Source organism: Tyto alba, unplaced genomic scaffold (assembly GCF_018691265.1).
Source record: "Tyto alba isolate M040663 unplaced genomic scaffold, T.alba_DEE_v4.0 Super-Scaffold_11, whole genome shotgun sequence".
Taxonomy (NCBI): Eukaryota; Metazoa; Chordata; class Aves; order Strigiformes; family Tytonidae; genus Tyto; species Tyto alba.
Genome location: NW_024881273.1, coordinates 4,777,572 through 4,799,857, shown reverse-complemented (window position 1 = coordinate 4,799,857; position 22,286 = coordinate 4,777,572). Strand labels below are relative to the sequence as shown.

General features: G+C 44.8%; 1 protein-coding gene across 7 annotated transcripts; it reads left to right on the top strand.

The window, feature by feature from the left end:
* The first annotated feature begins 45 nt into the window (after window positions 1–45).
* Window positions 46–21,240, top strand: ADAMTS13 (ADAM metallopeptidase with thrombospondin type 1 motif 13). Of its 7 annotated transcripts, none has more exons than XM_033011992.2 (30): window positions 48–468; window positions 786–852; window positions 1,682–1,962; window positions 2,160–2,301; window positions 2,669–2,805; window positions 3,582–3,665; window positions 3,752–3,876; window positions 4,645–4,791; window positions 5,118–5,252; window positions 5,808–5,958; window positions 6,606–6,710; window positions 7,173–7,324; window positions 7,449–7,512; window positions 8,056–8,182; window positions 8,391–8,440; window positions 9,906–10,026; window positions 10,742–10,822; window positions 11,092–11,273; window positions 11,703–11,838; window positions 13,578–13,707; window positions 14,380–14,569; window positions 15,307–15,424; window positions 15,774–15,903; window positions 16,524–16,703; window positions 17,303–17,507; window positions 18,014–18,311; window positions 18,683–18,829; window positions 19,308–19,484; window positions 19,818–20,002; window positions 20,292–21,240. In XM_033011992.2, exons 1-30 carry the CDS (start codon window positions 394–396, stop codon window positions 20,448–20,450), a joined length of 4,281 nt encoding a protein of 1,426 aa, XP_032867883.2. In that variant the 5' UTR covers window positions 48–393; the 3' UTR covers window positions 20,451–21,240. The 7 variants fall into 7 exon arrangements, with proteins under 7 accessions (XP_032867884.2, XP_032867883.2, XP_032867882.2 ...); XM_033011991.2 differs by having other exon boundaries at window positions 8,391–8,539; window positions 15,310–15,424; XM_009970133.3 differs by having other exon boundaries at window positions 8,391–8,539.
* The last annotated feature ends 1,046 nt before the right edge of the window (window positions 21,241–22,286 follow it).

Genomic DNA, 22,286 nt, shown 5'->3' with positions numbered 1-22,286 from the left:
GTTCCCCCCCACACACCCCCACCCCCGCCGCGGCGTGGGGCCTGTCAGGGCGCAGGTTGAACCGCGTAGAGCCCCTTTCCCCACCCCAGCCCACCCCTTTGGTGTGTTTGGCTGCGAACACTGGCTCGGCGCTCGGTATCGTCCGCGCTCTTTGGCTGCGGTGAAGTTGCAAACATTGCGCAAAACCAACCTCCCTCCCGCCAGCTGTTGCTGCAAAGCCTCGGGCTGCAGGCCGTTCCCCCCGGCTGCCCCTCTCTGCAGAGGGTCAGCTCCCCTGTTTGTTTAAACCCTGCTCTCTTCCCTTCCGCTCCACGTGATGCCTTGGGCCAAACCTCGTCTTAATCACCCTTGGGCCGGCGCGGGCTCCGCAACGCTGGTTGCGATTCCTCCAGCATGATCGTCAGCTTGACGATCCGGGTGCTCGTGACGCTCCCCTTGGGGTTCTGCTGGCCGTCGGCTTTCCAAGAGGTGAGTTTGACCTCCAGAAATTTCAGTTTCCAGGAAGGCTTTTTTTTATTTCTAGGAAAAAAAAAAAAAAAAAAGAGACAAGGCAACGTGTTCTAAGCCAAAATCCATCAAAACTCACTAATCAAGAAGATAAAGCTGTGTCCTCTGGGTGGCTGTTGTGCAGCCCATGCGTAGTGCAAAATAAAGCCATGAGAACTTGGCATCGGCACTCGTTGAGTTGTTCGCTGGCATTCCTTCCAGGTTAGGTTCTGTTAAGCGATAGTCTTGTATCCATTTGTTTGTCTTAAAAAAATGTAAAGCTATTCTTCTTCTTACAGAAATTTCTCAGCGCTTTGGATGCGAAAGATGTTTTCTCTTATTTTGGAACCAGCTCAGCGTCTGATGGTATGCAAGGCTCCTTCCTTCTTCGTTTTGGAACACGTCTGGCAGTTTATTTCTAATCCTGTACATTTGATAACGCTAAGAACACTTATTAACGAACTCTGATCTGACAAGCATTTAGCATTTCTGAGACACATTACTCAGTGAGGCAATCCATGTTTCAGTGTGAAAGCGGTTAAAGAACTGGGTCAGTATTTGAAATCTGCTGGAGATATGATAAATCTTTTTTCACATTTCTCCTGCAGTCCTCATTGTCTATATTGGTATTCTTCTATGAGATTAACAGATCCAGGTCTTCTAAGTGGGAAGCTTTAGACTAAGAATGGCTTTAAATGCACTTGATAATTTTTTTTTTTTTTTTTAATAATCACGTGGAGACACTAGTATTCTGGGTCTGGATTGATGGTAGTTCAGAATAAAGATACGTTTTAAATTCTCAAATCCTTAAAGCAAGGATATTTTCTACTTGTGAGTTTACCTAGTGCTCATCCCAGTGTCTCTGTCTGGATTATGATAATTCTCACTCAGTAATACTTATCATCTGAGGAAGTGAAACTGTCTCAGACTTTGTTAAATGAACTGTTCTCTTTATCGTGAGAGCAAAAATGCCGATGAATCAGGAGCCAGTTTTAGAGCTGTTGTCTGTTCCCAGTCAGATTATCCTCACTTTGGAATACATGAAAGCACAGGAGTTCTGTGTTGACACAACGACCCTGAAAGGCCACAGTTGTAATTTGGAGAGTATTTTTTCCTAGAGAGATAGATCATTACATTTGTTTTCTGTGTATCACTGTTTCTCAGAACTGTTCTGGTCTTGTTTAATTTCTTTCAGTGCCTGAGTTTCTTGTTGCTGAGCCAACTTGCCCTTGTAAAGAACAGATTGGGTTGACGTCCTGTCGTATTCAACATTGCTCCATTGAGGCCTGGGGAGAACTCTATGCCTTTGAATTTCTAGAGGACCATGCCCTCCTTTCCTCTCCGTTTGTGAGCAATCAAGTGGTGAACTCTTCCTTTAGTTTACTGAAGCGATTCTCAGGCAACTGCTTTGCAGGTGGAAATCCACTGCAACCTCCTGGGGCTAAGTGTAGAGTCACTTATTGTGAAGGGCAGCTGGTGAGTATGCACTGAATTTATTCTTACAAGCTTTTACAGCCTGTGTAGGTTTGCAGCTTGATGCACCAAGCGTGTGAACCATCCATTTAATAAATTTGAGCATTACAGAGGAGAAATAGGAAGGATATGGCACACAGTTCTCCACTGATAGCAAATGTCTTTGGAGTAACTCAGAGATGGAATTTCATCTCCTTTAGCAAGGAGTCGTCATTGCACATGAGGAAAAGATTCATATCAGGCCTGTCAGAAGCAAAGATGTGGCCCTGCTGAAGGAACTCGGCTTCTCCAGACCCCACATTCTCTTTAGAAGTGATGCAAGAGAGGCAAATACAGCAAGAGGTAATGTACATGGAGAGGAAGCCATGCTTGTTCTGCTTGGAAAAGCTATCTCCTGGTAGTAGGGTTGCTTGCATGAGCTCAGAGGAAAAATTAGTATCTACATGAGTATACTTGAGTATGTTTCTCACCTCACTGAGGTGTAACTAGTGTGTTTTCATTTTGTTGTTATTTTGATAGCATAGGTGTGTTTTTAAGGATGCTGACAGATGAAAGAAACCAACAGAAGTGGGAAACCTGAGCAAGCAACTGGAGGAGTGGTTTTCCGGCTGGATTATTCCAGTCTTTCAAGAAGAGGGAGTGGATCTGTAGGACCTTTTATATTGTCTTGAATTTTAAACCCCCTGTGTTCCTTTGTACTGTTCGGCAGGGCGGTTTCCTTCTCGCCTGCAGAAGAGGGCTGAGGGAGCTGTCAAACATCTGGAGCTGATGGTTGTAGCAGGTCCAGATGTTTACTTGTACCACAAAGAAGACACGGAGAGATATATTCTTGCCAACCTGAACATTGTGAGTAGCTTTCTGTTTGGATTGCTGTCCCACTGTGAGACCTCACAGTGTCAAAGGTTTGTCGCAACCAGGCAGACCTCTGTGAGTGCACTTCCAGAGGTGTTTGTGGTCACTTGCTCCAAGTGCAGAGTGCTGCTTATGTGCAGGGTGTTATTCTCTGTTTCCCCTGGCAAGCTTTCCCATGTACAGGGAGCTGCACAAAGAAAACTGGATGTTAGAAGCCTTGGGGTTATAGCCTTAAAACCCATGTAGAAAATGTAGCTCTTGGTTTCATTACTAACACTGTTGTATGTCAGACACAGTAGCAAGAGTTTTATCACCAGAGCCTTGGTCCAGTTCCTGTTGTTTTCAGTGAGATTGAAGGAGATCCACTGATTTTATCTTACATTTTACATTTCAGTGTTCTATTTCTGTTACAGGATTTCTCTAAATGTCTCCATCTGCTATTATTATGAATTTGTTTATGCATTTTCTATGTGTGTATATTGCAAAAAAGTCTTTAGCATTCAATCTCCTGCCCTATGAAATTGTTTTCCATGCAGATTCTTCTCTCTGCTTCAGAGATCTGACAAGTCTCACACCAGTTCTCATCTGTTGATGGATTTATTTACATTCATAGTGCATACTTTAATATTGTACTTCCTGGTGATTTTATAGTTGCCCCTTATGGTTACCAGGTGTGTTACCTTTGTAGTGAATGCAGCCCTATTATTGGGAACGGGTAGCGGGAGTCACCAAGGTGCCTCCTTTACTGAATCCTTTCTGTCTCTTAACAGGGGGCAGAGCTGCTGAGGGATGCCTCGTTGGGTGCTCATTTCAGGGTTCATCTGATGCAAATGCTTGTTTTGAGAGAACCAGAGGTAAGCAGGGAGGACTCTTGTTCAGGTGTTGTCCAAAAGGTTGCTAAAAGCTGTATGAAGTGAGCAGACGTGTGCCTTCACTCTAGGCAGAGGTAAACATCACAACAAATATCACCTCCTCGCTGATCAGTGTTTGTGAATGGAGCAAGAAGGTCAACCCTCAGAATGACTCTGACCCCCAGCATGCTGACATTGTCCTCTACATCACCAGGTACCGAAGTGCTCCTGCCCTGGGAGGGGACTGGAAACAGAGCTGATGGTGTTGAGCTGTTAGTGCAGTGACAGTGATTTGCACTGGGCCTTCTAGCAGTCGGGCATCACAGTCTTTGGAAATGGGTTGGTTCTCCTGCCCTTAGTGTAATGCAGTTAGTCAGAAGTGCTGTTTCTTCAGTTTCTGGAGGAACTGGAATATTCCCCAAGCACTGACCAGCCAGACTTGAGCAGATATTTTGTGCTTCCAGACAGCACAGCCAAACCCACTGCAGCTTTTTGTGGGCAGAAACGTTGAACAGTAACTGGAAGTGAAAACCCACTGGTGTTTTCTATGGAAGATTTCTAGTGCTACTCTGATTCAGATTCTGACTTTCAGTCTCCTTGCTCTAAATTGTCTTGGCTAAATTTGTCAAAGGAAAACTTTTTGTGAGTGTAATGGATTTATTTTGGTGCTCTTTCTTCAAAGAGATGATGATACTGCTCTGTCTTTTGCAAATAAGATTAGGTCATTTTACTCTGTTCTGCTTGTCTGGGGATATTGGGATTTTTTGAAGTAGAATCACCACAAATTTTGAATGGTGGGCACTCGTAGGACCCTACCTCTACCATCTTGCCCCAGGGAGCTCCATGTGTCAAGAGAAATGTTAGGTAGTTGGCAAAGTTAGACCAGGAAAGTGCAGATAAATTCAATTGAATGTCTAGACCTGACTTTATTAGCTGGAGTGGTTCTTTGCTCTTTCCTCTGTGTCTGTCTCCCTTACTTTAGGTTTGACTTGGAGTTACCTGATGGGAACAAGGAGCTACGTGGAGTGACTCAGTTAGGTGGAGTCTGTTCCTCCTTCTGGAGCTGTGTTATTACCCAGGACACTGGCTTTGACCTGGGAGTCACCATAGCCCATGAGATTGGGCACAGGTCAGTAGGAAAGCTCCAGAGCAGCCCAGTATGTTTTATTCAGGTAAAAACATCCTCCAGGTCAAAGGATTCAGAAGAAAGAAAGGGATCTCTTGGCATAACAGGGGGTTTCCTATAGATTATTCAAAAATTTTGGAAAGAGTTCCTTGCGTTTCTTGTATTCCTGCATGCTGTGTGACAATTAAAAGCTGCAAGGAGGAGAGAAAAACTTTGTGACAACAGTATGAGGCTGCAGAGGGAGCTCAGCCCTTTTTTAGAGAAGGGCTCTGAGGGAACCCAGCCTCTGGGTTTCTTCTTCTCAGGGCACTGTGCTGCTTCTGTTACAGTCTTGGAATCTCCCATGATGGTGAGGGGAATCGGTGCAGCAGCAGCGGTTACATCATGGGTTCAGCAGGAAACCACAACAGCATTGACCTTGCCTGGTCACAGTGCAGCCGAGAAGAGTTCCTGGCCTTTGTCAGGTAAGGGAACAGTCGAATTCTGTGTTCCCATGTGAGGGCATTTCCCTGTGCTGGGAGCTTAGAAGAGGGCAGGGAAAGACAAGGAATTAAATAGAACGTTCTTGGGAAATAAATGAGGAACTGTGAAAAGCTTGGGGCTTGTTTATTTCTTCTCACATGTGTCTGTTGCTGAGGTTAAACCCAGTTTTTGCTTCAAGTAGCTGGAAATTACTTTGGTTAGTAACATGCCTGGGCTATGTCGGACTTCTCAGACACTAGCTCAGCCTGGAATTTTTATTTAAAATGTCAGAGCATCTATGTTGAAACAAACATTGCGGGCTGTGAGCTGGCTGGGTGAAGAACAGGAATGGGTTTCTGTTACAATTTCTGCAGCAGGGAACTGTGAGCATCTCCAGGCAGCTGCTGCAGCTAAATCCATCACAGCCCACAGTAAGCATGTGTTGTCTGGGAAAGCAACAGCCAACTCCCAGAATGAAACTCAGCAGAAGTTTGCAAACATGTCATTGTCCTTACTGCCCACAGCTGGGAAAGTGATATTTCTTATGTCTCTATCAGCACAGGCCAAACAAACTGCTTAAATGACCTGCCGGACATGGACGGCAGCATCCCTGGATGGAAGCCTGGCTTGTACTATGGAGCAGATGAACAATGTAAAATAGCCTTTGGGAGCGTTGCCACAGCATGCACCTTTGCTGACAGCAATGTTGTAGGTAGAAAGTTTGTCTGTCTTGCTAGGGGCAGCAGGGAAGTGTTCTGGAGCCAAGATTCAGGAAAAGGGAATTGGGGACATTTTTATTATAAAGGGATAGAAGGTGCTTTCCTGCCACAGATTTCTTGACAAAGATCAAACCTTCAGAGGCTTTTAAAATGCTTCCCTTCTCTCCATCACCTCCTTCATCCATATAAGTCCCCTTTAACGTTTGCACAGTACCCAGACCCTTCTGTCCAAGCAGGGGCCTGGCAGTGCTACTGCTGGGTACACCTACTCAGGGTCCTTTCTTAGGGAGCTCTTGTTCATTGGATTCCTTCAGCTTCCTGCCATTGCTCAGCTCCCCATGTCTGAGGAATGCAGCATGGCTAATAGCTGCCACCTGGACATGTTTTGTTAATGAGGAAGCACTAAGGTGGGTGAAACTTTAATTGCTTCAGTTGATCATCTTCTAGCATTACAAGCTGTCAGTGATGGTCTTTTGACATGCCCACAACTTTTGCCCAGTAGTAGGAGAAATGAAGGGAACTGTAGGGAAACCAAACACCCAGGACATGCACCATTTAAGTGGAGCAGCTTTTGGGACTGCTGTGTTGATGAGCCTAAGTGACTCCCTGAACTCCCCGATTTTCTTGTCACACCAGGACATATGTGAAGTTCTCTCATGCCATGTGCAACCAGGAGACAAATCCAGCTGTACTCGTCTTCTTGTTCCCCTCTTGGATGGTACTGAGTGTGGAATCAATAAGGTAATGAGGCTGCTCATCTGGTGATCAGAAGTGGGTGTGGGTGCTATGGAGTTCGTTAGGCAGTAAGACATTGTCAGTGATTGGAAAATATGTGGCACTCACTGCTCCTTGGCCAGGGAGCTAGGGCCAGACACTCCAGTCATAAACTGGTACCAGCTGATCTTCGTGTTTCCACCTTGTCTGTGTCCCTGGAGTTGCTTTGCAGTTCTATAGCCCAATATCTGAGCTCTCAAGGGCTTTGGAACGACCTATCGACTCTTTGTTTTAACTTTAGCCTTGCATTAGACCATAATTAGGAATGGGACTCTTCTAGGCTCTTGTGGGAAGGTGCCTCATTCATCTTGGGATTCTCTGTTACAGTCTGGCCTGCAAAAAGATGGGGACTTGTGCCACCCTTGTAGACCCCAGCCATCCTGGGTTCACTGTGGTGCCGCTGCCAATTTTTTATATTCTTGGTCTTAGTGGTGCTCCAAGGGCCAGTGCAGCTCTCTGGAAGAACTGAACCCCATGGCTGTAGTCCATGGGCAGTGGTCTGGCTGGAGCCCCTTCTCCTCCTGCTCCCGCAGCTGCGGAGGTGGAGTTGTGATAAGGCAGCGGTTCTGTAACAACCCCAGGTACGAGGTGGGGAGCTGGGGAGTTCGCAGGGCCTCTTGGCTGATTCAGGGCCACGAGGTCTGAGTCTTGCTCTTCACTTGGGACAAACCTGCCTCTGTTGAGGAGTTCTCCTGTCATTTCCAGGCCTGCTTTTGGGGGGCAGCAGTGCCATGGTGCCAGCATCCAAGTGGAGATGTGTAATACTCAGGTAAAGGAGCTCATCTTCTGTGCTTTTTTCTTAATGCCATTTAACTCTGAGAGCTGTAGGTTTTGGGACTGTACTTCTCACAGCTGGCTGCTCTGGGAAGGAGGACTAAAGATCTGTCACACAGACTCCATCTGTCTGACAACAGGCGAGGTATTTGTTGCACTGTGTCTGAAGACAGCAGTATTATTTAATAGCATTGTTCACATGTAATGAAGCGTTTTTCTCTATGCCTTCATAGCAGGACAGATGCTGAGAAAATAGTGACTCACTTAACGATAGTTTTCTTCAGAGGGACATTCTTATATTGTTCCTATTTTCCTTATCCATTTATTTTGTATAAATAGCAAAGATATCAGCTTCCAAACACAATTCTCTGCATATCCTGCAGCCTCCCTTTAAAGTGGCTTTCTTTATTTGCAGTTGTTTTGGTGCCTTACTTACTGGCCATTGCTTTCTGCCTTTAGCTAGTGGGTAAAATGCTGTTTGGGATTCCGTGCTCAATAACTTCCTTTCATTACCCATACAATTCTCTCTGGCATGTAGGCCTGTTTGATGACCCAGCAGGACTTTATGGCTGAACAATGTGCAGCAACAAATTTAAAGCCACTGTATCTTACAGTAGGAGTGCCATCCTTTTATACCTGGACTTCTGCTGTTGGCTTTGCCAAAGGTAAGGAAAAACTGCGAAACTCTGGCCTCTGTGAAGGGGAGCACTCATGGACCTGTCTGTACTTTGAAGTCAAAAGGCCATTTCACTGATTGGTTTAGTTTTCACATGAAACCTGGATACTCTTTCTGTCAGATCCTTTTGACTTGATGGTCAGCCATGTGCCTTTCTGAAAGAGTAACTCCTTTCTTCTTTTGTCTGCCTCCTCCAGGGGACATGTTATGCAAGCACATGTGCAGGGCCATTGAAAGCAAATTCATGGTAAGCCGTGAAGACAGTTTCATAGATGGAACCAGATGTGAGCAGGATGACTCTGAGCGCCACGGGGATTTCAATCTGTGTGTAATGGGAAGCTGCAGAGTAAGTGACTGGGGAGTCCAGGTGAACCTCTGACATGTAATCTGCACCAAAGGTTCTACCAGGAGCAGGGAAAAAAGCCGCAGTGTCCCAAACAACAGAGCGAGCTCTCTCAAAAGAAGAGAGTTTTATTCTTAGTTTATTGGCTACAGTCCAACAAATCTACTGTTGTGTCTGTGCATCCAATGCTAATGCCCTCTAGATAAGACATTCTGCTAATTATGCAGTAAGTACATAATGCTATTCATCTCTAATCCAAGAAGCAATTGGTTTATGGGTTGGTTGAGACATCATTAGCTGTTCAGTTTACATGGTATAAATAGCCCTAGAAAATGCCGACTCTGTTAGAGAAAAATTACATGATTTGAACATACCAGGTCAGTGGCAAAATGAGGAGTAAAACCTGGGAACCATAACTTGACAAATTGATTGTTGCAGTATCACTAATCAAAACTGAAGTATAGCTTTTTTTTTTTTTTTTTTTTTTCTCCCCTGGATTGGACAAGGGAAAGGCATTCTTTCATGATGAACTTGAATGTAACTCCCCCGCGCTGTCTGCGTTTTAGTAACTGCTCAATGCTGACCCGGTTGTATGTTTTCTGTTGTGTCTTTACATTCCCAGAATACTCTTTTAACATTTTATGTTTTTCTCATTATCCTTGTGTTCATGTTTTGTAATGCATTTCCACCTAGTGAACAGCAGAGGGTGTAGGCATAATCTGTTCTGATTTCTGCTGTTCTATTCACAACAGTGATAAATATGTATATCCCAAATCCTGGGATCTGTGCCTCTAGCATAAATTCAGCAGTTGCACATGTTTTGCTGTTAAGCCTGCTGAGATCCTCCTGTAACTTTGTGTAATATTAGTCTTGTTCGTGGGAATGAGGATAGAATCTCTTTTTCTGAGCTCCATGGGATTGAAGGCCAGGCTGAAGGATGTGAGCTAGGTTTGGGTTTGGGGTTTAGGGAGCTAATGATTCCTTTAGAATCTGCCATTCATGTTTACTGTTCTCCTGGGCTTTTGTTTTGTTTTTTCCTCCCCGCCCCCCCCCCCCCCCCCCCGAAAGAGTTTGTAGAGGTGAGGGAGTGCAGAGCCTTTGTTTTAGGTCACAGGAGAAGTCTTTCTGGGCTGCTTCTTATGGGAAAGAAAATGTCACAGTTAATGAAACTTGTTTTGCTCTCAGCTAAGACTTTCCAGTCCCTGGCTTTGCATGCTGCTGTACAGTGGCACATCTAGGTACAAATGCATCTTTGTCGATGTCTTAAATTCGAATTACAAATTAAAAAGGCAGTTTCAGGAATTCAGGCAATGTTGCTTTCGTTATTCTTAGAATAGGCAAGTCTTGACAGACTCTCCCCTTTGCTCAGGTGTTTGGATGTGATGGCCAGATGGACTCCAAAAAGATAATGGACTCTTGCAAGGTCTGTGGGGGTGATAATACAACTTGTACCAAAGTGAGTGGATCTTACACGGAAGGAAAAGCTAAAGGTGTGTAGTCCTCACCCTCAGGCTCAACATGATGGTATTGCTTGTGTGCTGCATATTTGTATGCATATTCAGTGTTGATAATCTCCTGTCTGTCTCTTCTTGTTTCTGCTTCTGCTTGATTTTATTTTATGGAGGACATGGTAATGGAGTTTGGGTAGTCAATGGAGAAGGCAGCTAAGTTCTGTAGCAGAGAAGTAGCTGTTTTGTAGGCAGAGTGACTTTTTTGGTCATAGTTCTTCTCTGGACATGGGTCAGAAATGTAGCCATTTGGAAAGCCCAACAAATTATTGGGAGCTGACAGCTATTTCAGATGCTTCCCAAGATGTTAAACAACCATTTGGGAACTGATCTGGCTCTTGCAGTATCACATATAGATATTGGCAGAGAACATAAATAGAATGAAAGATGAGAACAGGACACAGAATTCAGTTCAGTTTTGTTTGCTGTATTCGCCATCACTGTGTTCAAGCCAAGCTGATAGAGCTAAGGTCAGTGTTAATTTAACCTGCTGGCCATCACTGTTGTATCCTTAATTTTTTTGTATTAGCTATATAGGCCCTGTCAGCAATTAAGCTTTGTCGCTGCCCGTGAGGCTTGTCCTCCAACGGATAGCGTGCTAGTAAGGTGAAGAGGTGTTGATCTGTAATCCTCAGCCTTTTTAACAGAGGTACAGTAATGGAAAGTGACCATATCTTCTTTCTTTCCATCCTTCCAGAGTACATTACATTTCTGTCCCTGCCTCGTAACACCACCTTGGTCCATGTTACCAATCAGAGACCACTCTTCACACATTTGGGTGAGTTGAATGAAAAGGAGAGAAGGGACTACAGGCAGGGCTAAAACAAGCGCGTGAAAACAAGAAAATGGAATTTGAGAGGAAAGTTCTTGATGCGATTTTTTTGTGAGATGCTCTCCAGTGGGAAGTGGTAGAAGACATGCTCTTTGGGATGCCTGACTTAGATCAAACTGGTTTTTAGCAAATGGGCAGTCGGTAGCTGCCAGCACCAGGGGATCCCAGTGACTAAATCATATCTCTTAACCTCACTGCTACTTTTTCTTCTCTAGCTGTGAAGGTTAAAGGAGAGTATGTGGTTGCTGGAAAAGGAAAGATCTCCCTGAATGCCACCTATCCGTCAGTTCTGGAGGACAGCCAGATCAAATACAAAGTGTTTCTCACCAAGGACAACCTGCCAAGCCTGGAGGAAGTCCATGTGGATGGGCCAACACAAGAAGAAATTGAAATACAGGTAAATTAAAATAGCAGAGTTGGAAAGGGGCCAGTCAGAACTGGCCAGGCTGAGTTTGTGTAGCTCTGCTGCAGTGCAGAATCCAGGTGTAGTAGGCTTTGTGCCCAAGGCCAGTGGAGATGGTGTTCACTAAGTGTGATGGTGTTGCTCTTCTTGGCAAAGGTTGAGGGTTGGCTGCCTACAGGCTTTCTGCAGATCTGGGGAGTGGTTGTGTGGGAAAAAGCATACCCAGTTAAACCTTTTGCTTGGTTTAATCTTTTTTCAGTGCCCCGTGCAGAGGGTGAGCACTCTGCATCTGACAAGAATTGAGAGTCATAGCATTGAGGCTCAGGTTTGGTTGGAAAAAAGGTGGACTAGCTGCTTTTATCTCTGTCCTGAGAAATGAATCTGAGTTGATTTGTGCATTGACCACACTTTTTTCCTTCGCAGGTCTATCGAAGGTATGCAAAAGAATACAGCAATGCCACCAACCCAGACATCACCTTCAGCTACTTTGTCCCCAAAGAGAATCTGACATATATGTGGATTCCTCAGCAGGGGCCATGTTCAGTGACCTGTGGGGAAGGTGAGGCAGCAGTACTCAATCTTTTCTTTTTACTGAGATCTGGGCAGTCTTCTAGTTGGGCTGGCTCACAGTGACCCTAATCTTTACTCCATGGGCTCTCCTGGGCTGACTGAAAGAAATGTGACATCAGCGACAGATACTTGGCTAGAACTTATTAACCAGCTGAACTGAATTTAAAAGCAAATTGCTGAAAGTGAGCTGCAATTGCCAGTGTTAAACTGAACCAAAGAAAAAAGTGATACAGATTTTGAATTAAATTAACAAATCAGCAAATGAACTGAATCATCAAAATAATAGTGAAAATGTTTGATTATGAAGAGGATTTTTAGATAGGTTTTAACTAAACTTTCGGTTTTAAGGCTAAATAGTTTTCTCAGATTTTTCAAAGTTATTGAAGACTGTAATTTGAGGCTGGCTAAACATTGGACGTATGAGACCAAAGTGGTATCTAGTGTCTAACTAAAGCCTCAGAGCTAATCATGAAACTTCCTTCTTAGATTTCTATTCCTGTGCCATGACTAATCCTTTCTGTCTCCTTGGAGAAATTATAATGAAGATTGTTATAGATCACTCTGGTAGACTATCTGACATCTCCTTTACCAGATAATACAGATGATACTGGCAAGCCTCTCAAGGCTTTTATGACAAGGATTTAGAAAATACATTAATGAATACTTATGGAAGTCAATCTATAGGACTAGTTATGTCTGGAGAACTTTTCTCCAGCAGATTCCCCAGGTGAAATGATTGCTGAAAACCAGAAGTAAAGAACTCAAAATGCTCTAGGGCCTCCCAGCTAATGGAGTCACAAACAAAAACAAAACAAAACAAAAAACAAAACAAAACAAAAAAAAAAAGCTGGGACCTAAAATAACAAAGTTGAGAATCCGAGCTGACATTGCATCTTGAGTGCTAAAAGTGATGCTCAGGCCCTCCTTACCAATAGACATTATTTGAAAACAAGGAGGGTAGTGAAAAGATGACATTGCTGATTGATTCTTGGCATTTGCTTCTCAGGATCATGCTCTTTGAGATTCAAGAATGCTTCCTGTGTCTGTGGGTAGCTCATTCACTGAAAAGGAGACTCTTTACAGATTTGTTTAACTTTTTTGAGTTTGGATTTTCACCCACTTTACCTGTTAGGTTCGGTATTATTAGGTCTTGTTTATTGCTGTAGTTTTTGATTATTTCATTTCTTGCATGCTACAGGCACTGCAAGTCTGCAGTTTCTCTCTCAGTACCTCTAGTCTAGTTTTGGGTATTGATGGTTACTTTGAGGATGTTGGCACGGTGCTGTCTGGGTACAAAGGCTGTGTGATGATATTACTTTACTAGTTCTACAGTGTCATTTAAGAATGGCTAGCTGCTAGATCTTATTTTCAACAACCTCATCAGTCAGACATCAAGATCATTAGAAGTAATTTGGACCAAATTATGATTGATGTCCTTGTTCTTTCAAACAGCCAGTTTAGAGCAGTTTTTCCATTTTGGCATTGGATTTTCCATCAAACTTCTCATCTTCTGGGGTGTTCATCTTGGAAAGTCACTTTAAAACTCTTGAGGAAAAGTTATATCAGAAAGACAGGGTTTATGTGTTTATAGAAAGTCTGTATTCCCATATATGACACTTTCCTATGCAGACGATTTGAGTAAAGCGAAATTACTCATGTTCCTAGCATAATACAAATGAACTGTTCACTCTCTTTATAACTTCCTTTTCTTTTTCTTTTGTATCCCAGGGATGCGACCAGTGGATCATGTGTGCTTTGACCAGACAAAGAACGAAATAGCAGAGGATCGGTGGTGCCTGGAGCTCCCACAGCCCCTTTCAGAGCCTGAGCCCTGTGCTGTGGAGCCATGCCTGTACAGGTTGGTGTTCCTGGAAGCTCAGCTGAATTCTTGCTTCACTTGTCCTTTTCCTGCCAGCTAACCCAGTCTCTGCAGTCTCATTTGCATTGTGCAAGGTAAAAAAAAGGAGAGATATGAAGTAGTTTCTTCCTAATTATAATGACAAAGCAGATCCCAAACCATGTTCTCTACTTCCTGATCCCATGAGGTAATTGAGATGTCAGCTGAATGAATGGGAGATAGTCCTTCCAATATTTTACAGTAGTCTGCTAAATGAAAATTCTTCGAGGTCATGGCCAGAAAAAGATCCTTTCCAAATGCTCACATCCTTTCCAAAATTGTGCCAGCAAAGATTTGATCTTACTCTGGAGGAGACCCGTGTGTTAATTAGACTGGAAAGAGGACCAAGAGCCAAGCCTGCCCAGACATTGATCTCATAGACATTTTGGTGTTTAATGAAAAGTGATTACACTGTGAACTATAACTCTTTAGCTTAGATGCTTTTAGCCCTAGAGAGCTGTCAGTGCAGGGACTTAAATTTCCAGCAGTTGTCCTCTCAATCACATCCACACAAGGCTCTTGAAATAGAAAAGCTGAATACTCTGTATGACCCACTTCTGTAATCAGTGGCATGAATGATAAACCTCTATGATCCAGATGAGAAATAGGATGATACAATTACTTCCCGTTTAGGTGGAAGATGTCTCAGATAGGTGAATGCTCTGCTGTCTGTGGAACTGGAATTGCCCAGCAGAATCAGACCTGTGTAGAGTTTCGTGATGGATTGGAGACTGCTGTGGATGACAGCTTGTGCCCAGCAGAAGACAAACCCCTCTCCGTTGTGCCGTGTGTGGTTAATGTCTGCCCTTTAGGCTGGGACAAAGTGAGTTTACTGGCTTGGCTTACTTCAGGAGTCTCACTGGGAGCTTTGCACTTGTGATCCACAGGAGGCTACTGGTTAAGAAGAACCACCTTACTACAGGAGTCTAGGAGGGTGGTTTACACCAAGGATGTCTGCCCTGTTAAAGGTTCATCCTATCACTTCAGTCAGCTCTGTCCCTAATAATTTATGCTGCTGGATTCATCAGTTCATAGTGGTGGGTTTTTTAGGGCAGCTGTTGACTACGTTCCTTCTTCATTTCTACTCGCAGAGTCCAACAAAACCAGAAACAGAAATAATCACTGGTCCACTAGGAAAAACCTCACTGATAAACAGAGAGGTTCTGACATGGTGGGGAGGATTGCCAGCAGGGAAGACGGCTTCTCAGCCTAGGATCAAATCCAAATCCATATCCATACTGGTCCAAATCCATACTGGGGAACCACTGCCAGGCTTACATTTACAGATGGGAAAGGTACTACTTTAGACATCTCCAGATTCAGGTATCTCTCCTCAGGAAGTTTGAACTCGGAGGGGTCTTGGCTGTTGGGTGTCCTTAGCTATTCCTGATACTTAGATGTTCTGCAAAAATGGAGTAAGTGCTTAAATGTGCCTCTTTCTTCAGCGACAGCAAATATGTTGTAGGCTTGAAGTGGAGGTATCCTCCAGCTTCTTCAGGTTGGGATCGGCGTGGAAAGCAGGTGTGAATGTCAGTCTGGTTCTTTTTGCTCTGTTCTGAGGAGGAAGATGCACGCTTACTTCAGAATTTGGAGTCACTTGGGCATATCCAACTGGAAAATCGGACTGTGTATGTCTGGAGCCCTCTAGCTGGAGAGTGTTCCGTCTCCTGTGGTAGAGGTGAGATCTTTCAGTGCTGGAGGGAAATGTTACTTGGCTGTAGGCATGAGCTCAGTGACTAGGAACCTCAAGGACCTGGGTTTTTTCCCCTCTATAGTCCTGAGTGCATGTGTAGCTGTGGTCACAGTTTTTTGAGTCTGGAAGAGGCAAGGGGGGCTGGCTCAGGGAATAGTTTAGAGGGCTGGCTGGCAGCTGCTGTGCTTCAGAGTTGCGGGGGATGAGTGCAGTAAGTGTGCCTGGGGCTTGGGCAGAGTTTGCTTGTTATGAACACGCAGATGCGACTGACACTGCTTGGCTTATTTTCAAGCCTCGCATGCGTGCTGTGCAGTGAGATCGGTTCCCTTTCTAGGTAAGACTCAGCTACGGTATGTATGTGTGGCTTTTGACACCAAAGAAGAAACCCAGGAAGAAAACTGTCATCCAGTGCCAAAGCCAGAGAGCAGGATGGAAGTCTGCGACCTCAGTCCCTGCCCACCAAGGTAAAGCAGTTACTAAGAAACAATGAGCCAGTGAGAGGTCTGTCCTTCCTCTCTCTGTCTCCAGGGACATGGTAAAGTAAGGGTCGATCTACTCTGAGGATGTTATCTTCCTCTCCCCTGCTTTGAAAGCAGAGCCAGCTGCAAAAACAGTAGCACTGATCCATACTGAGCAAACTAACTGAGAGTCTTTCCTGGGCTGGTATATTCTCAGACGGAACTACATGAAGTCTTTGGAGTTTGAGCCTAGGGAAAAACTGAAAACCTCTTGATCCCTGATTACCCCAGGGAAGTAGGAACAAATCCATAACTGCAAAAGGTGGTGACGCATTTGCCTACTGTACAGTTTCCACAAAGCATCAAGGAAAGTATCTAGAATTAAGTGCTCTAAGAATCTGGAATAGCTGCTCTGAGAACTGAAGGAAATTGATTGTACTTTCCTTGAGATTTATGGTGGTGTAGACTGCGCTCAGTGGGGTGGCTGCTGATCTCTCAAACATGAGCCAGTGTGTATGTGTGCATTAACAGAATTCCAGTTGTACTTCCATAGGCTGGTTGAATTGAAAATCCAGTGAAGACGGGTGACAGCTGGAGGTACTCACTGATGGCTACGTTATTCCCAGGTGGCATTACAAAATGGGCTCATGCAGTGTAAGCTGTGGAGGAGGTGTGATGCACAAAGTCCTCTACTGTGCAAGGGAGACTGGGGAGAAGGCAGAAGAGATTGTGGCAGATGCCCAGTGTGATGATTTGCCTCGCCCAGAGGAGCAGGAGCTGTGTAATTTGGAGCCATGCCCCCCAAGGTCAAAATGGCCACATGGGCCACAAGAGCATGCACTGGGGAAGAGTGGTTGTCTGTGAACATGTATAGTGTGATCTGGGATATGGCTCAGGGTTGAGAAATGGGGCAGAGCTTGCCCTGCCCTATTTGCTGTGGGACTGGAAAGCCACTGGCATCTGAACTCTTTTTTAAGTATTGCAGGGTACCGCTCCCAGGATGAAATACCCTGGGTCATTTTCTGATCTGACTGTTCAGTGGTGTGTGTTTTGGAGGGAGCTAAGATTATTTTTGCAGTTAAGCCTGTATATGTCACCCTGGGGTAGACTGTAATGGATGCAGACTAAGACTCAATGTGTGTTTCGAGTCTGTGGGCTTCTAGCAAAATGTGAATGCCCTCTGTTTGGGTCCAACACCAAAACTGCCCCAGGCTGCCCAGTCTTGTTTCAAAGGCTGACTTCTAATTACCATAGGCAGCAAAGTGTGTGAGGTGGAGGGATGAAGAAAGCTGCTGAGAAAGCAGAAGGGGGAAGGATGAGGGAGTTGCAGTGCATTTTCTGCAGTGATAGTAGATGGTGGGGATTCACCACTAACTTAATTTTTCTCCTCCATGTCCTCTGTCAGATGGAAGGTAACCCCAGCTGGCTCCTGTTCCTCCAGCTGTGGGCTTGGCTTAGCTGTTCAGCTGGTCACCTGTGTGCAGATTCACCAAGGCAAGGAGATCTTGCTAGAGGAGCGTTTGTGCCCTCTGGCAGAGAAGCCCCTTACCAGCGTCCCCTGTGTCATCCGAATGTGCTCTTATGAATGGAGCTTCAGCGAGTGGACAGAGGTATTTACTCCTGTTCAGATGCAGCACTTGCTGTCTAGTGCAGCAGTTTTATAGCCCTTCACTTCCCTAAAGCATACAGGGGAGAAATACCACTTCTACTTTTTATATTTACTTCCCACAGAAATGCTGAACTGTTTCTAGGGATGTTTTCCATCCTTTCCACTGCCCTCTGTTTAGCAGCCGTAGGTCTGCTTTCCTACCTTTCTCAGCTAAGGTTTTGGCTGCATTTTAAAAATGGTCCTTGGCATGCTTTCTTCTGGAATGCAGGTCTTTTTGGATTTTTTAGGAAGTGGTTCTGCAATTGAAAGATATAGTTTGGAAGATCCCCTGGGAGGTGGGCCATCCTACAGCTGATGAAACTAGAGCACTGAAAGGGCAAGTGACAGAACAGCATCAGTGAACAAAAGATCAGCCCTCCAGATCATGCCTGAGTCAATAAATGTGTGTATTTCTCAATACCAACTGAAATACATGTGTAAAGGCCTCTGGGTTTTCTTCCTCTGCAGTGTTCAACTTCGTGTGGGAATGGCATTCAGACGCGGCAGGATTTCTGCCTCAACCGGCTAACCCGTAAGCACGTGAACCCCATCTTCTGCAGGCACTTCCCCAAGGCCATTGTGGTCCGTGGCTGCTCTGCAGGGCCCTGTCCTGAGCAGGCAGCAGGGCCCGGGTCCCACGGAGCAGGACTGTGGGCAGTGACACCAGCCACGCCGACGACAGCCGCAGCTGCCAAAGAGGCAAGATACAAGCACCTGGACCTTCCTTCGTCTGCTGTGCCTCAGGAGCAGACAGAGACCGGTGGAGGTGAGGAGGAGGCTGCCAAAAGGTAGAGGTGGGCTCTTACTGCATGTAGCTGGGTTGTGGTGACCCTGCTGCCATACAGAGACAGGAGCATGGGAAGGGAATACTCCTGGTTAGGAGAAACAACACACTGTTCCTGCTAGCACGCCGTGTGCTGTCCCTGTTACCTGAGCAATGACTCCCTTCCCTGGGCTTCCCAAAGCTCTTCTGACTCGGAACTCCTTAGGGCAGCAGCTGACTCTTCCCATGCTCCACCCAGAAGGAGGGCACACTGTTGGCACTTGCCTGTTCATTGTGCCACGAAGGGAATGGGAGCTGGTTTTTGGTTATTCAGTCCCTTCTGGATGTGTTTCTCATCTGTCTGTGCTGTACAGGTGTCTGTGGAAAGCTCTTTCTTAATGCCACGGGGGTCATCAACATGACGGGTGTAAGGAGCAGCGACTGCACCGTGGCCATCGGGCGTCCTCTCGAGGAGGAGATAACAGTCAGTGTCCTGGAGAGCTCCCTCAACTGCAGCGCAGGTACTGCCCAGGGTGTGCTGAGGACCAGCCTGGCCCTTTGGGAAATCTGCAGCTCATATGCCCACGTGCTTGTGGTGCCCTGAATGGTTCTTGCTACCTTGGAGCATGTGTAATCTCTGAAACCACGTTACAAGTTTTTCTGTCCCACCAAGTCTTCACCAGATGGGACTAAATGAAGATGATGCCTTTCCTGCCCCTACATGATGGTTTGTTACTTCTTTTGTTGATGGGTATGAGATGAAAGGAGTTTTGTGGGGTTGAAGAGGCTGCTTGCTTTGGCCTGCAGTAAACTTTCTGTAACAGACCCTTTTGCTGGAATCAGTACGGTTAGATTAGTTAACTGGACTGTTTTCGTGACAGATTTTGATGAGATAGGGATAAGATGCAGAAATTACTTGATTCCAGACCTAAATAAAGTAGGTTGTGACCTTTTATTTGATGTACAAGTGTTTCTAGTCCCTGTGCTCGTCCATTCCAGGTGAGGTAGTGCTGTTTTCTGGGCGAATGATGTGGCGGACAGGCTGCAGGAAGCTCCCTTTGTCACTGATAAATTCCAGAACAAATACACTGATTGTGAAACAGCGTGTTTTGCTGCCAGGAAATGGGGTCATTCTTCAGTACAACAGCAGAACTGCAACTAAAAAATATTACCAAGGTACCTTACTGAAAGTTTTGATTAAGACACCCGTGACAAGGCCCGCAGAGTTCCACAGGTCACGGTTGACTATGGACATCTATGGAAGCCTTGCTTCATTTTTAGCAGCTAATAAGCCCCTTCTTGAAGAGTATTGGCATTAATGTTACTTGTGGACTACCCCCCTGTTTTAAAGGCAAGCCTCTTGCAGGTGTTTGCTGATGCTTGGAGGTTCCCAGATGAAAATCCTTAGAGAAACTTTTCTGCCTGTGTTTAAATTAAATGATTTCTTTCTTGGAGATGCTGGACACTTCTCTCAATCATTTTATTTTCTGCTCCCTTTCCCCCTCTCAGACTGTGACAAGCAGCTGTTTGGTCCCCAAGGTGAAATAGTGAATCCTGTGCGATTGCCTGATCAAAGGCAAGAAGTCGTGTGTCGGACCTTCATCAATGTGGCTCCTCAGCATCGCATAGCTATCCGTGCCCTATATATTGATGTGAGCAATGACAGCAACCACACACTTTTTAATTACATCCTGGTGAGTCTGAAACTTAAAGGGGGTGATTTGGATGGGAATGGACCCGTTTTCTCATTAGAGAGTTCTACCCAGATGAAGAGTTCAGTTACAAATCCTGGAGGGTCAGACTCTGATCTCTGCTATGTAAATGTAGATGTGAATGAGAACTACTGCTGTATACCGTATTTCTTCTAACTTTTGTAGAGGGCAGCTTTTCCCCCTGGGTGACCAATTTGCAAGTCCCCAGTATTTTGTGGGTACTTCACTTGTAGGCTGCTACGTTACAACGGTTCGATCTTTCTTTATGCAGGTCCGTGATGTAAGCACCATGAAAACAATGGTGTTCCATGGGAAACAACAATTCTTCTGGCAATCAACGGGAAGCCAAGCTGAAATTGAATTTCATGAAAATGTTAAGGATCACCAAACCAGTTTCTGGGCTGAATATCATGCTATTGAGCCCAAATAAAAGGGGCCAGGGCTGCTGCACTGAGAAAGGCCGTGGTCCAGTTAGTCACTGCTGCCTCACAAGAGTCATTTAATCTTTTTGCAACTGCTTCCCCATCTATTGAGTAAGAACAATAATATCTACTGACTCCTTTGGGATCTCAATTAAATTTGTAAAGCTTATGCAAAAGACATGTAACTACCAAATATTTAGCAAATAGTCCTCATACAGATTTTCTGTTTGTGTGATCGGTATTAATGCAGTTTACATGTCTGCAGTTAGTGACTTGGACACTGAAGTCACAGGGTCCCACTTCTGTAATATGCTGTGACCTTTTAGGATAGTTTAATTTCTTGGTGGCTCAGTGTCCCATTACAAACCTTTGTATACCACAAGTAGCTATGGTTATGGTTTAGCCATTAAGTTCACTCTCCTGCAGTGTAACCACCCCTTAAAACCGAGGCTCATTGAAATGCTGGAATGTTATAAAGAAGGCAGAGATGTGTAAGAGGATGAATTGCTAGCACAAAAAGACTAGACTCATGTGTGAGGGCAAGACAGTTTCTTTTCCCAGGAGGGTAGTGCAACATTAGGAGAAGTCACTAGAAAGCTTGAATGTTTTGAGGAGTTGGCTAGACTGAGGCACTGCTGACCTGGTCAAGCCCTGGTGACAGTTTGCTTTATCTGGGAGGACTAAATGACATCCAGAGGTCCCTCCCCAGCCCCCCCTTCTGTATTTCCACTATTATATATCTGACAGTGATACCAGTACTTCTCTTCTATGGGAAAATAAAATAATTCTGTCTCTTAATGATGGGTTTGGTGCCAAAACATATTTACTCAGATAAGAACAGTAGCTGTGCTATTAATCTGCTTGTATCTTCATCTCACAGAAACTGTGCAATGAGAGATTAAGACTGCATGACATTAGTTGTAGCAGGAAGAGATCTTTTAGAGCAGTTACAAATAATCACTCAAGTTTGATTTAAAAGCATTTTTAGATTGTTTTTATTTAATATCTTGAGCATTTAATATCTTGAACATTGGATCATACTTTGGTCCAAATCTGTCATCCTCCTCAAATATACTGCTTAGGGGGGGCCTTTTCCACACCTGGAGCCTGGCTGGACACATCTGCCCTCGCTCTTCACGCTGGATGCGATAAATTGTTCTGCCTGGGCAGTTTTAACCCTGCTTCTGCTTTCTTTCAGTTGAATTCTCTGACATCTTTTAACAACAGCAAAATCTTATTTTATTCTGTCTTCTTAATAGTTGTTTTGTTGCTGGTTAAACCTGGAGTTTTTTACTTGCCAGCCTCCAAATTTATGTTCCTTTTCTGGAAGAGCTAGAAAGTAGATTCTTAAAGCAAGATCCTTGAGGAGCTGGATATATCAGCTATCCCACTGCAGTGCGTGGGTGATGCAGGCACTGGGCCTTCATTTCCTGTCTAACAGGAGATGTTAATGAAAAGACATCCTTTTCTTAATCCTTTTTTTGTAACTTTTTAGCAGATGGGATCTGTCTTCCCACTCTGCTCTGGATCCCAAGTCTCACTGCTATTTCTTGTTCCAGATCAACTACGCAGAGTCCCTGGTCCGCAGGGATGGGCTCTGGTTGCTGACTGTATGCTCCACATTAATTTGCAAAAAATTTGGCTGTTGTCTTTACAATTTAAAAGTTAAGGCTGTTTCCCTGTACCATTTGTTTGGATACCAACAGGTTGCCAGCTGGGACACCTCTGCCTTGCAAAGTCCTACTTCTACTCCCGTTTCCTAGGGAGAAAACCTGATTCTGTTCAGATTAAGGGGAGCGCTGCCCTCTTATCTCGAGGGCACGGTTTTGTAGCGCTCTTAAACG

What these genes read in the sequence shown, in the direction of transcription:
- ADAMTS13 (XM_009970133.3), top strand. Translation starts at nt 394, where the DNA reads ATGATCGTCAGCTTGACGATCCGGGTGCTCGTGACGCTCCCCTTGGGG. An exon ending in ACCACTCTTCACACATTTGG is followed by an intron (nt 10,823 to 11,091) that starts GTGAGTTGAATG and finishes TTTCTTCTCTAG; the next exon opens with CTGTGAAGGTTAAAGGAGAG. An exon ending in CACTTTTTAATTACATCCTG is followed by an intron (nt 20,003 to 20,291) that starts GTGAGTCTGAAA and finishes TTCTTTATGCAG; the next exon opens with GTCCGTGATGTAAGCACCAT.